This window comes from Anas acuta, chromosome 24, assembly GCF_963932015.1.
Source record: "Anas acuta chromosome 24, bAnaAcu1.1, whole genome shotgun sequence".
Taxonomy (NCBI): Eukaryota; Metazoa; Chordata; class Aves; order Anseriformes; family Anatidae; genus Anas; species Anas acuta.
The window spans coordinates 7,049,116-7,062,215 of record NC_089002.1 but is presented as its reverse complement, the minus strand read 5'-3'; the positions used below and the strand labels follow the sequence as shown (position 1 = coordinate 7,062,215).

Below are 13,100 nucleotides of genomic sequence, written 5' to 3'. Positions count from 1 at the left end.
AGAGTGAGCAGTGGCTCATTGTATGAATGTCTGAATGCAAGTGACCCTCGCTTCTTGATTAGCAAAGCTACTGAAGACAGAAATGTTTAATTTGGCATAATACTAAATTTAGGTAGGGAACAATGTTTTAGCCTCTTGTTGAAGCCACCATTAACTCCTGCAGTCTGAGACAGGCTCTGAAGTTAGAGATGTGAAGTGTGATCTGAAAGATTCCACACTTCGGAAAGTAGCTTTTGATGGTCTCATCTGTGTCAATGCATTGAGCTGTTTAGTTTTCCTAATACCGTTGTCACAAAGATGAAGGAAGACAGCTAGTTTGGGTTAAAACATTAAAGTAGTGTAGGTAAAGCTGGGCAAGGCAGACAGAGGATTTTCATTTTTCACATAGAAAATCTCTCTCGTGGTAGGTTTACCAAGATAGCAGTTAGATGGCTGGGAACCATTTAAATCACAGAAGTTGAAACCAGTTCACAAATCTGAATAGGGATGCACGTACAGTGTATTAATTTGGCTCAATTGGTTAGTTTTCTAGATTATTCTCGCAAAGATTCAAGAAAAACTGCAAGGATTGTCTCTTGCAGCTACCCATTCTTTTGTTCTAAGCAATACAGTCACTGCTTAAGGTTCCTCTTTGTCCTGGCCTTCGTAAGTGAATCCCTCAGACAGCAAATGACATTTCTTGTTTTTTTCTGCACAGCGGTAGTATCCTGTAAGATACTAGGGAGAAAAAACTACCTGCAGATTGTCACTCAGTTAACTGCTCACGTTCGCTGAGTCATTTATCTTATTTCACTTGTTTCTTCTCAAGGCCGAATTAATGTTTATAAATGCAGACTTGTTGAAATGGTTCTGCTTATACCGGATTGAATATGTGATTGTGGATGTGCATGATAAAACTCCGGCAACGTCTGTCTTTAAAAGTAGCCTTATACAATGAAATCAATGTTTTCCTTTAAAAAATTCTGGAAGGAAAGCTACCTCGTGCTGTGTAGGACAGCAAATTATTAACAGCACAGGGCAACCCACTGTTCTGGCATTTTCGACAAGTACCTAACCCATTCTTTTCTATTTAAATTCCTCTGAATTCATTAAATAGTGAGTTCTACCTGTTCCTGTAGGTACAGGTAGTTCAGCTAAACATGCTGAGCTTGCTGTGCCCCAGGATGCTTGGCTAATAGCAGCAAGTTCTTCTTGATGTGATACAAGCACACTCGCTTCTCCTTGGGGTTTTAGAGTGTGATTTAGCCTAGTCGCTGTGATAAAGCACCCTCAGACTTCCAGAAGATACGACTACCTCGCCTCAGTGAAAGAAGCTAATTTTTTCTAGATCTTTTGAGATGTACACATTCTCTCTCCTTCATTCACTTTTAAGGACAGTGAAGAAGTGGACTGGAATTTGGTCAAATACATTCCTTTTCACTTATGGAAATCCAGAGTTAGTAAAGATTTAAAATGAGGCATTTTAGATGATGTTTGTTTATGATAATAATGAAGTGATTAAACTGTTCTTGTTTACTTTTTTTTTTTTCCCTAACAATGGTGCTTTTTTCTTTTCCAGGAGTCCCAGCTGTGTGCCCAACAGCCAGTGCAGAGCGAGTTAGTGCAGAGGTGCCAGCAGCTGCAGTCCAGGTTATCTACACTAAAGATTGAAAATGAAGAGGTGAGCTAATCAACCCAAATCAACAAGCCTTTTACTGCTTCCACAGGGCAGTGAGGACTAATTAAGAAAGAATGTAGTTGCTGTGGTCCTCTTTTAGGAAGGCTTGTGGTAAAATTCAAGAATAAGGCAGCTGAGGCCAACAGTATATTAGGTTGTGATTTTGGATGAAAGCTGAGTGCACACAGAGGAGCCCCTAAAATACGTGCACATTTCTCTTTTCCCCATCCTTAAATTGCTAGGACTGGCTTTGTTGCAAAAGTTGTATTTGGATAGTTACGAGAAAGAGGTGAATGTAATGTTTTGAAGTGAAGTTGGTGAATTTGCATAACCAAAGGTAAGATGTTTTTTGTTTAATTGGTCATCTAGGGTGAGAAGAGCAGATCACTGGCGTTTGTTTATGAATATGTCAAAATGCCTCATCTGCACTTCTGTTCAAGATTTTTTAATCCTTGGGCAAAATTTGTAAACTCTTAACGTCTGGTAAATTGATCCTGGCCTTCAGAAAACAATTGCAGTGTGACAAAGCCTTTTTGTAATCTAACATTTCTCGTATACCCAGTAGATGTAATTGGAGAAGTAAGATGTTTACATCTTTCCTCCAGCGCTCTTTGCTTTGAGGTTAAATTTCCCTACTTCTTTCTCACCCCAGCCTGTGGGATTCCAGCTCTTTTCACACTGCTGGCACATTCAGTGTGCTGCCAAGCCTTTGTTCATACAAACGGAGCTCTGTTAGTGAGCAGAACTAGTACTTCTTTTATGGCCCACAGGACATGAAACAAGTAATATTTGTTTATTAGTAAAACACTCTGGGGTACCATTAACTATTTTTTTGTCTTCCATTAGCAACATATCTTCTTTTTTTTTCATACGCTCTTACTCTTGCTGGACAGGTTAAGAAGACCATGGAAGCTACACTCCAGACAATCCAGGATATAGTCACAATAGAGGACTTTGATGTCTCAGACTGCTTTCAGTACAGCAACTCTATGGAATCTGTTAAATCCACAGTCTCAGAAACGTTCATGAGCAAACCAAGCATTGCCAAGAGACGGGCCAACCAGCAAGAGACAGAGCAGTTCTATTTTACAGTAAGGAGTTAATTCGTGGTGTGAGCACGTGTAATGTTTTTAAAATTATACTCACAAGAGAGAGCAAAATAATGCTATCACCTTACAAAAATGCTTCTGTAATTGATTTTGGCCAAGCAGAGTTAGCATATCAGGTTTTCAAAACAGGTGCTTTGAATTCTTTACAAATATATCGGGATACATTTGTCTGTTGCTGCAAACTTAGAGAGGATAAATGGTGTAAAATTTGATTTCTCCTCCATCTAAAAAAGAATTATCTGAGAGAAAACTTAATAGCTTGTAAATATCAATTTCAAACATAACATGAACGAAAAGAATATTTAGCTCTTTCTTTATTACCCTCTTACAATTTCTGTAGTTCAAATAAGCTTTTAATTGAGCCAATGCATTTGTGCAAAACACTAAGAGCTTTTTATATTGAATTTCATACCAGACTGTATGTTTGTTTTTCCTGACTTAGATTTATGTTAAACTGTTGAATTCTCTTCCATTTCAAAAATATTTCCAAAAGAAGATGAAAATCATACGTCTTATCTTGGTTTGGGCATCTTTTGCTATAGTTATTGCTCTCTACATTTCCGTTTCTAAATTGGTGTTGCTTACTACCAATTCTGAAGTTTCTGTGCAAATTAAACCTGTCAGCTCGTGTATGTCAGGCCTTGATTAAAAAAAAAATAAATCAAAAAGCCTCCCTAGAAGGTGAACCTGGTAATTGAGAATAGTAGGTGGAGAAACCAATTCAATTAAGAAGGGATTGACCGGCCTGCCCATGGTTATGAAACTAGAAAAATGATTTTTTAATTGAACTCTAAGTGATCCCTCCCTAGAGAGAGGGGCTATTATGTGTTCAGGCAGGAGACAAGCCCAGGGCTGTATCTGGCCGTGGCTTTGGCATCTCCTTGTGTTAGCGCCCTGCTCCCCGAGGGCTGGGCGCTGGAGCCGCTGCGGGGCTGCAGGGTGCAGAAGAGCCATCAGCAGGGCAAAGCTGTTCCCTGACTCCTCTGCTGTTGGGCAGACTTGCAAATACCCCTTTTATGGGTTTCAGGCCGTGGATCTGCAGGGAGCAGTTACTGCAGCATGCGAGAAGATGCTCGGAGGAGGAGTATAAACGAGAGCAGCAGAGCTGAGCAGCGACAGGGGCGAGGCTTTCTTTGTGCAGTGAGAAAAGCACAGTGCACGAGCTGTGCGACCTGCTGGGGAATGCAAAGTGAAAGGAAAATCCTGGTTTGAAAGAAGGCTCCATGCTGTGATGTAGCCCCAGCTGGAAGTGCCCCGTGCTGTACTGCTGGTGGGGCAGGGCTCCGAGGTGAATGCAGTGGGCACTGAATTGAAGCACAGACTGCAGCAGCGGCGTGCTGGAGGCTCATCAGTGCGCACTTGTGCTGAGACAGCTCCTGTTGTCAGAGCTCTGGAGGAAGATTTGTATGCAGAATAGACGCCTGAACCTCCCTGTGCTGGTGGAAAGCAGGAGGGATGCCTGACTGCGTGCTGAGCTATCGCAGGTAGCCACAGCGGGGGCGCAGCAGGGAGCTGGAAGCCAGGGGCACATCCTCAGTGCCTGGCTGCAGCCCTGCTGCCTCCCACGGCTGTGCCACGAGGCTCTGTGGGGCCACTGCCCTTGTCACTGGCTCCCCACCCTACCCAGGAGGCAAACAGGAGAACGAAAGATTTGATTCTCCTTACCTCCAAGGCCAGGGATGGTTTTAGTTTTGAGCAGAGATGTTGTTTTTTTTCTCTAGAAAGATGAGAACCCGGTACAATGCTCATTCTGTGAAGCGCCTTAAAAATGAATGTGAATTTATCATTACCAACCCCTTAAGACGTGAGGAAGTGTTCCACAAAATTCCCCTGCTCGTCAGTCTGGCAGAAATGTCACCCTGCTTCTGTCCCCGTGCCACTGCTCCCACGTTCAGCCGCCGGCTCTGATTCCCCCGCGCCCTGAGCCGAGTGCCTGGGCTGGGCTGAGGGAGCTGCGCAGCTTTTGGGGCTGGAGGCAGGCAGGGACATGGGACAGCAACAGAAACTGGTTTTCTGTATAGCCCCCAAAGCGTGACATCTCGATTCCTGCAAGGAAGATGAGGCCCAGTTTGCGTGTGGCTTCGTTGTGCCTTTTACCTGCCCACTGGGTTGTGTTGGAGAAATCCTGAAAGCAGTTTGGGCTTGGAAGGGGCGGCAGTTGTAGGCTTCTGAGGAGGTGGCGAGCACAAAGTGCTCACCATCTCCAGCTAGCAGCACATCTTCACCTCTTTCTTCTTTACGATGTGGAAATAATGTGACTTGAGGGTGCTTCTCCTGCCTTATCTGATTGTACTTCGTGGACTCCAGCAGTACAGTCAGAAATGAAATCCTGAGGAGTTCTTCAGTGCTTTGATTTTTTTTTTTATTAAGCCATGAACTGAATGCTAGTGGATCTCCGTAATTCATTTGACAAAAAGCCTGCAGCCTTATTTTGAAATTACTTATTTTTTTCATCAGTGTACTGCTAGCTGGCAGGGTACAGAATGTTAGGCATGAGGAAGTATAAAGAACAGAGGAAATATGTGTTCCTAATTGAAAGGAACCCTCCCTTTTTCCCTTGAAAACCAATCCCTGCTGCTCCTCCGTCGGCAGGCGATGTTCTCAATGCGACCGCCGCAAATGCGTCAGAGCCCCAGCGGTCGGAGGAGAGCCCGCACGTGCCAGAGGTCACCGAGCCCGGGCAGGGAATCCAAACCTGCCCTCTCCACCCCAAAGCGTGGCCCCCAGGCAGCAGCAGGCAGTCTCAGGTTTTATATCTGCTTCAAAAGGAAGCTCAGCTCTTCCCCAAATCAGGTTGCTTCGCAGATCTTTAAGCATCTGCTGGAGCTATTTTGAGAAGAGCCTCCCAGTGCTTCCATCTCTTCGCCGGAGCTTGGCTTTGAGACAGGGCGCTCGGCACCTTCCACAGTCAGATTTATCCTCAAATCCCCAGGTTCAAATTCTCAGGTTCTTTTTGCAGCTTACTCTCGTCACGTTTTCTTAAGTCAAAATTGACATAAAAATGTAACCGGTTAAGGAAAAACACAGAGGGCTTGGCAAACAGGTTCCACAGAGAAATTCTGAAAAGTGATAGTTTTTTTCCATAGTGATCGCGCTTCCTGTGTTCTTCTAGAACAACAAAAAAAAAGTTCAAGTTTTAGAGTAGGAAGCAGGAAGTGCTGAGACTCCCCAAAGGGACTTAATTCTTGTGAAATTTGTGTTCCAATTTTATCAACCAAAGGGACATAAACCACAGACTTCAGCGGTTAATTAAAGCTCCAGCTCAGTCATTTTTGACTTTCTTGTCAGTACGCATGACTGCCGGGGAGCCCATGATGGAAACTAGACCAGCCCCTGGAAGCTTCCCCCCACCAATATTTCTCAGTATCTGTCACATTGCTCCTCGATTCTTCCTATCCTACACGTAGGCTGCCATTCTTACAGCCTGCATAGGACAAGCATGGTCCAGGGCACTCTCACAGCTAAAATGCCATTTTTTACCTTAAAGATTTGCAGTCCAGTTCGGCAATACCAGGCCAGAACTGGGAGGAAGTGAATGGAATTGGGAAAGTGAAAGGCAGGACCAGAATCCTGCGTTATTAAATGAAAATCCTTTCTCTGTGTTTGTTTTCCTAGCTCAATTTTTAAAAATATCTCATGTTTCTAAAGAATGGTCTGTGGTATTTGCAGAATTCTGTGCTATTCATGTATTTTTGAGTGTAAACACATCCTAATTATACTGTGGCCAGCTACTGTGCAACAGAGTATTTCATGTGCTGCAGCACAGTGAAGATAAATAACGCTGTTCTGAGCTGCAAAAGAGATGAAAGAGCTGTAAAAATAGCATTTGCAGAGCTGTGAAGAATCAGAAACAAGTGGGAAAAATGACTGTATGATTGTATAATATTTCACCGAGAGAACAAATCTGAACGTAAATAATATCTTTATTTGTTGTGTCCCATTTCCCCCACCCAGCCCTGGGTATCATCCAGAGTGGAGGCAGACGCAGTATTTGACAAGTAAAGTGGGGTGAGAGAGGTTAAGTGAGAGAATAAGCACAGTAGCAGCCTTTTAGTTTGTTAAAACAGATTGCTCATTCAGCTGGCTGTGACGCGGGAGGGAAGTGCATTTCCACTGCGCCCTGTCTGCAGAGGAGCTGCTTGACAGCTTCTCAGATGCCTGAGAGATGCCAAACCTGCAGCTGATTGCACAGTGCAACAACAGGGAGTGCGCTGCGGATCTGCATGGACCGAGCTCCACATGTGCAGGGGGGTTAGTGCCTCCTTTGTGCTGGGTACATTCTGATGCAATTCGGTATTTGCAGTTATGTTCAGCATCCAGTAACCTAAAGATGCTATCAAAGAAATCCACTGTCTTCTCCTGATCTTGTTTTTTCCCACTTTCACAGAAAATGAAAGAGTATCTGGAGGGCAGGAACCTGATAACGAAGCTCCAGGCCAAGCACGACCTTCTGCAGAAGACCCTGGGAGAAAGTGAGTGTGGGAGCTGCCTGCCCCTGCTCGCCAGGCTGGTGTGCTGGCTGCGTTAGTCAGCTGAGCACAACTGCCTTGGATTACTGGTGCAAAGTGGGCACGTTCACGTTTTACGAATTTATTTTTTTTCCAATCTGCATGATGGAGAAGCCAAATGACCTACACGGCCGCTTGATGAATGGCAAACGGAAAATGCTTAATGAGTCAGTAATGCACATCGCTGGTTTGTTAACATGAAGTGGATGCCCCCTCGTTCATCCTGCCCCCTCCCCTTCGCCTGATAGTCTGTATTGGGGTAAACCTTGTGATTTACGGGTTGCTGAGTAGTTTAGAAGCATTGCCTCATTAGGCTGGTCAGAAGTTCAGTTTGCATGGCAGATGAGCTGCTTCTCACCTCCGTGGTTCAGTCCAGACCAAGGTAACGTGTGTGAGCGTGGGCTTTTGTAGGGAGCATAACAAACGTATCTTACATGCTCTGAAATTTGTTGCCTATCTGCAGGGCAGGAGGCAAGGGGCAGCAGCCAGACCTGAATATGCATTTGCTATTAGTGTCAGAACAAAGGAAGATTTCTTTCCCTTCATGGTATGGGCAAATCCTGTTGGCCAAACACGCTTAAACTATGCATCCAAGTTTCCATAGAAACCTGTCTGCCTCGTGTTTGCAGAGGAGGTTTAACAGCCTAAATGTCAGGTCAAAAAACGGCTCAACTCATTCCTGGGTTTATAGGCCAGAGCAAGGGCCCGTGTTTTGTTGTGTAACTTAACTGGACTCCCCACAGTTTATGGTGTGTAAATCTTCTGAATGAAAACTTAAACAGCGTGTGGTCTTTTAAGCGCTTTCCTTTCAGTTAAAAAATGTACTATAAAAATAAAATAGTTATTGCTGCAGTAATTAAGAGCTTCAGGTTTATCAGAGCAGAACCACTACAAGGTAAGGGAGAACGTTGTCACTGCGTCCTGCGTTGGTTCAGGTTCCTCATCTCCATCTGCCCTGTAAAGAGGGTGGATGAAGCCAGAGATCTGTGTCCTTAGGGTATTTTTCTACTGCCTCTGAATATCTCCCAGTGACACCCGTGCTGCCCCTGTGACTAATCACATTCCTGGATCATAGCTGACCTCTGCATACCGAGGCCTATTTCCTCGTAACCTGCCTGCCCCTTGAACTGAGCTCAAGCTGTGGCGGGGGGGAAAGAGGAGGAAATTAAAAGCGATTCCTCTATTGCTCTGTAGGTTTAAAGGCTGCTTCTGTTTTTGTGGGGTTGCTTTGCAGTACCAGGGCTTTCTTAGCCACCCTGTGAAGGGACCCAGTGTATGTCAGGCTGAGCTCCAGCAGCTTCTGAAAAATTCACTCCTGTCATCTGGGAGATCAAAAGGAGCTGAGCGAGCGAGGTACATTTCGTCTCCAAAATCATGCGAGCAGGTTAATGGTATGAACTGGGACTATGCCTAGGCTTATTCATAAAATGTCACTTAAATGGGAAATGGGCAAATAAAATTCCTTTCACAAGTCCCAGGAGCATGTTTAGAAGTTTGGTTCAAAATGTTCATACAGCTGCGTGTCTTTGGTCCCTGGAAGGTTTGCGGGTTTGTTAAGATTTTTATTCTTCTTTGCCCCATTCTCAGGTGACATTTATTAGTCCTCTTGCAAATTACCTTAATCTAAAGATGACAAGTTCCAGTAATAAAAATAGCAGCAAGTCTCCCATCTACAAGTAATTACGTCCCTTCCTACTGTACACATTTGTCACGGTAATGTAGGAGCCCCTTGATGTTGCCTCAGCCATGTAATTTATATATATGAATATTCTATGATGGAAATGGGACAGATGGCTGGAAATTCTGCTTCAGAATAACATTTTCATGTAAATTATGTACTGTTTTGGCTTTACGTGCGGAGAGGAAAGTAGCTTTCAAGATGCGTTCAACTAATTGTCAGCCGTCAGCAATTAGACGTTTCCCTCCTTCATTCTTCCATCTCCCCAGGAGCAGGAGGACGTTGTAGGGAAGGTGGATTTTCAGCTATTGTAAATCAGTGCGGTTTCACTGACGATGATCTGGCCGGTACAATTCCCAAAAGCACATGCTAGTTTTCTGTCTCTTACTCCTTGCTGGGCTATTTTAAAACGCTGCCTGCGTTAGCAGTAGTTGTTAGCTTGGCTGCTTCCTCACAAACCCAATGCAAGTTAATGGAACGTTTTTATAAATATGTTTGTGGAAAATATCATTAAACGTCTGCCTCCCAAAATAGCCGAATGCTAGCACGTTCGTCTGTGGGCTAACAAATCTGTGAATGTTTCCAATCTTGCTGAGTGGCTTTATAAAGTATAATCTCTCTCCCTACCGATTCCCCCGGGAAGGGGGGAGGCAGGGAGAGGTTGACAAGCCCAGTTTTTTGGCAGGAGAAGTCAACAATTAGAGTGTGCAGAGAACCAATTTTCAAAAACAATACTTTCCAAAGAGTCCTTGGGCAGCCCAAGCTGCTTTCTGCGTTTCCTGGGCAGCTGCAGGGAGGACAGGCTCCAGTGGTCCCCTGGGCAGGGGACAGCCATGTCCAGCCCCCCGCCTCTGGCTCTTCTCCTTCCTCTCCTTCCCAAAGTGGCTTTGCAAAGCAGCCAAAGGTATTTTCCTGTTCCTCTCTCTAATACTATATTTTTTTCTTCTTCCCCACAGGTCAAAGGACTGACTGCTCCCTTGCCAGGTAGGTGTGGCTCAAGGAATCACTTTTTAAGGAAAATCTGCTGCAAATTCATTGCTGCTGTAGATTGGTGGCCAGCCCAGGACATGCATGTGTTCAAAAAAGATACTCATATAGCTAACATATAACCAAATTCCTGCTAGTTCATGATACATTTTCTCACCCTGGTGCATCCAATCCAGATGAGGGAGGAGGTGGGCAGGAGTGAGAAACTGTTAAATTTGGCACCATCATCCAGAGTATTCTTTAAACTAAGATTTGAACAGACACATTGCCATTCCTGTAAGAGCAGAGGGCCCAGGGACTGCAGGGTGTGCAGGGCTGAGCCCTGTTGTGAGCCAGGGAGGAGAAGGAGATGGCCCAGGGCCTTTTTGCGCTGTCCTGGTGATGTTCTCTGCCCTGCCCTGGCACTGGATTGCAGCAGTGCAGAGGCCCTGGAGAATTAATTTCTCCTTTATAATTAGGACCAATCGCAGAGCAATAACTAACCTTCTCTTGATGGGGTTTTTATAAAACATAACAAATCTCCATCTCCAAATTGATGGATTCAAGCAGCTCCGCTGGGCACGAGGAGCTGGAGCAGGGGCTGTGCATCATCCTGCCGGTTTAACAAAAGGAAGGTGATTACTGCTGATCCAGAGTCATTACTACTTTTCAAATTCCTTACAGCAAAGCAAAGCTGACAGGTCCTAATTAGAGCCTGACATCTGTAATAATAAAATATTATTCATCATGAAACAATTTTAAATATCAAAGAATCATTACTGCTAATAGTTTAAAATAGACCATATTGTCTGTGACAGCCCATGGAATCTGATTTTTTTTTTCATTCAGTGTTTTTGATTTTTTTTATAAAAGGAATTTCCCCTGAATTAACACATTGCACAGTCTTTTTAAAAATCACAGTTCTAATCACCTTATTTATAATTCAGCAGCCATCTGCCCTTGCAGGGAATTGGCTTGAATGAGAGACATTAGGGCCTTCCTACCATTATCTCTTATGCTTCATTTTTACCAGAAACTATAGGAATTTTAAACCTCATTAATAAATGTTGAGGGGGAAATCCTGGCAAAGGAAGGCTTTTTCCTTTTTTTTTTTCTCCAGTTCCTGTCTATCAACATAGCTGAATGAGACCATGGTGGTTTAAACTGGAATGGCTTAGCCTGGCTGGTGCGTGCTGGAGTTTGAGGGGTTTTATTTATTTATTTGAAGTCTCTCACAAGTTGTAACAAGGGATCCGCAGTGACAGTTGTTGGCAGCACAGCAGGAGGACAGCCTGCTCCCACCTGCTTCCCCCCCTCCGCAGCGAGGCTCTTCTCGAGAAGTGCTCTGAGCAATTTATAACAAACTTCATCGCGAGCGAGGAGCCGCATAGAGCAGCTTTCCATATGGTTGGAATTAAAATGTCAAGGGTAATCTTTTGTCAAAGCAGTGGACTCCCTCGTGTCTGTTTCAGGTTTTTAGTGATTTAAAGTCGCTTAAAATCTTCTGAAGTTCCAGAAATTGAATGAGACTAAGTCATTATGATTGACTTGTGTATCTGACTCCTTCCCTCCTCCAAAATCAGCATGGTTTGGAATATCAAACGAGCAAGAACTGCAATATCAGAGGATTGTCTTGACTTTTTCTCTTCTCTTTTTCCCCCTGCACCGACTGTTCTGATCTCATCAGCGGCAGACGCAGCTCCACGATAAGGAAGCAGGTAATAAACGTTTGCCTAGGTAATGAGCCAGGGGTGCGTGTGTGTGTGCATGCAGGTGGAGACAGCTGGAAAACAGGAGTATTTTTATCCTTTCCTCCTTCCCTTACGTCAGCCATTTCGTTTCTGTTTAACTGGAACTAGCGTCTGCTAATTCAGTAACTGAAATCAATAAAGATGGATCCACAGCCTTGATTCGTTGTCTTTGACAGAATTTTATGATGATTTTATTCTGTCAGTGGTTTGGAGAGATCTGGAACCAAAAAAGCCAAACAGCCTTGAGCTGTCTGGGCAGTCATGGTTTATGGGCTTCATGCTGTCATATTTCTTTGTCTCCTTTCCCTTGATTTTCTCTCTGGAATGCTGTTAAAGCAGCACCTGCTTGCTTGGGCCTTCTTAGAACAAAGATTTAAAACAGCAGCGCCTTGGGTTCCTGGCTCTGCTGGATAATCTATTACTTTTAAGTAATGTGTTTCTTTGAAATATGGGAAAAAATCTAACATAGTAGTTTGGGAATTCCGGTCTTCCTGTTGCCTTTTGGCTGTTTTTCTTTTTTCTCTTCTTGTTTGTTTGTTTTGTTTTGGTTTTTTTTGTTTTGTTTTTTGTAAAAAAAAGATTTTGGTAAGCTGGCCAAGCTTGCATTCTTGGAACATGTTATGCTCTGGGTTTTTGGAGGCTTTGAAGAGGTTCACGTTCATCACCAATCATTGCAATGAGTCCAGATGAGAATTTCTAGTCCTGTTTCTCTAAGACAGTCTTTTACTGTGTGTAATTCTGTCTATTTCTACATGGTTTGGGATGGGTAAGATAGGTAAGGGTGCTTCCCTCCTCACTGTAGAGGCAGGTGCGGCAGTGCACATCAAGCGAACCCCACCACCCCATCCCACCTTTTAGTTGCAGGTATTGCTCCTCTGTAACGTTTGAATTAGTATTTCACGACGGTATGTTTTGATCTTTCTTGCCATCACTCTGCATTCTGACTGCTCTCTTTCTTTGTCTGTGTGCAGGATTCCTCGCAAGCCATTCCCCTGGTTGTGGAGAGCTGCATACGATTCATTAGTAGACACGGTGAGTTTATGGACAAGAAGTGTCCTGTTTTATATCACCATTCATTTCATAGAAATAGAAGCCTTCTGAAATGCTCCAAGCAGCTTGGCACACGATACTTACACAGAATAATACTAAGGACTGCAAGATAAAAATCTTGCACTGACTTTTTGGCTGTGTTCTTGGTATTGTGTGTGATTTTTGTAAATGGATACTGCAAATAACCGACACTGTAAGGATGGAGCTGCAAAGTGTCCTTCCAGCAATATCACTTCTGTTTCCTCTGAAGTAAGGTTCCCATCCTGAAGTACCACTCATGCCTCACCTCCCATCACCTGCTTTGAGGCCTGAAATGTGGCCTCTACCGATAATAATTATGCTTTTCCTAAAGGAGGAGGAATGCTCCAAGTGTTAGAACGT

General features: G+C 43.9%; 1 protein-coding gene across 6 annotated transcripts in view; it reads left to right on the top strand.

Annotated features, from left to right (window-relative positions):
• The window catches only part of SRGAP2 (SLIT-ROBO Rho GTPase activating protein 2), a 103,202-nt gene that overhangs the window by 64,909 nt on the left and 25,193 nt on the right, over nucleotides 1–13,100 (top strand). For all 6 annotated transcript variants that reach the window (XR_011089832.1, XM_068660131.1, XM_068660130.1 and 3 more), the window contains exons 9-14: nucleotides 1,559–1,660; nucleotides 2,551–2,748; nucleotides 7,154–7,238; nucleotides 9,909–9,936; nucleotides 11,606–11,636; nucleotides 12,641–12,701. Coding sequence is in view for 5 of the 6 variants with exons in the window: in XM_068660131.1 (XP_068516232.1) it covers nucleotides 1,559–1,660; nucleotides 2,551–2,748; nucleotides 7,154–7,238; nucleotides 9,909–9,936; nucleotides 11,606–11,636; nucleotides 12,641–12,701 (505 nt within the window). In the remaining variant the exon portion in view is untranslated. The remainder of the gene's footprint in view (nucleotides 1–1,558; nucleotides 1,661–2,550; nucleotides 2,749–7,153; nucleotides 7,239–9,908; nucleotides 9,937–11,605; nucleotides 11,637–12,640; nucleotides 12,702–13,100) is intronic.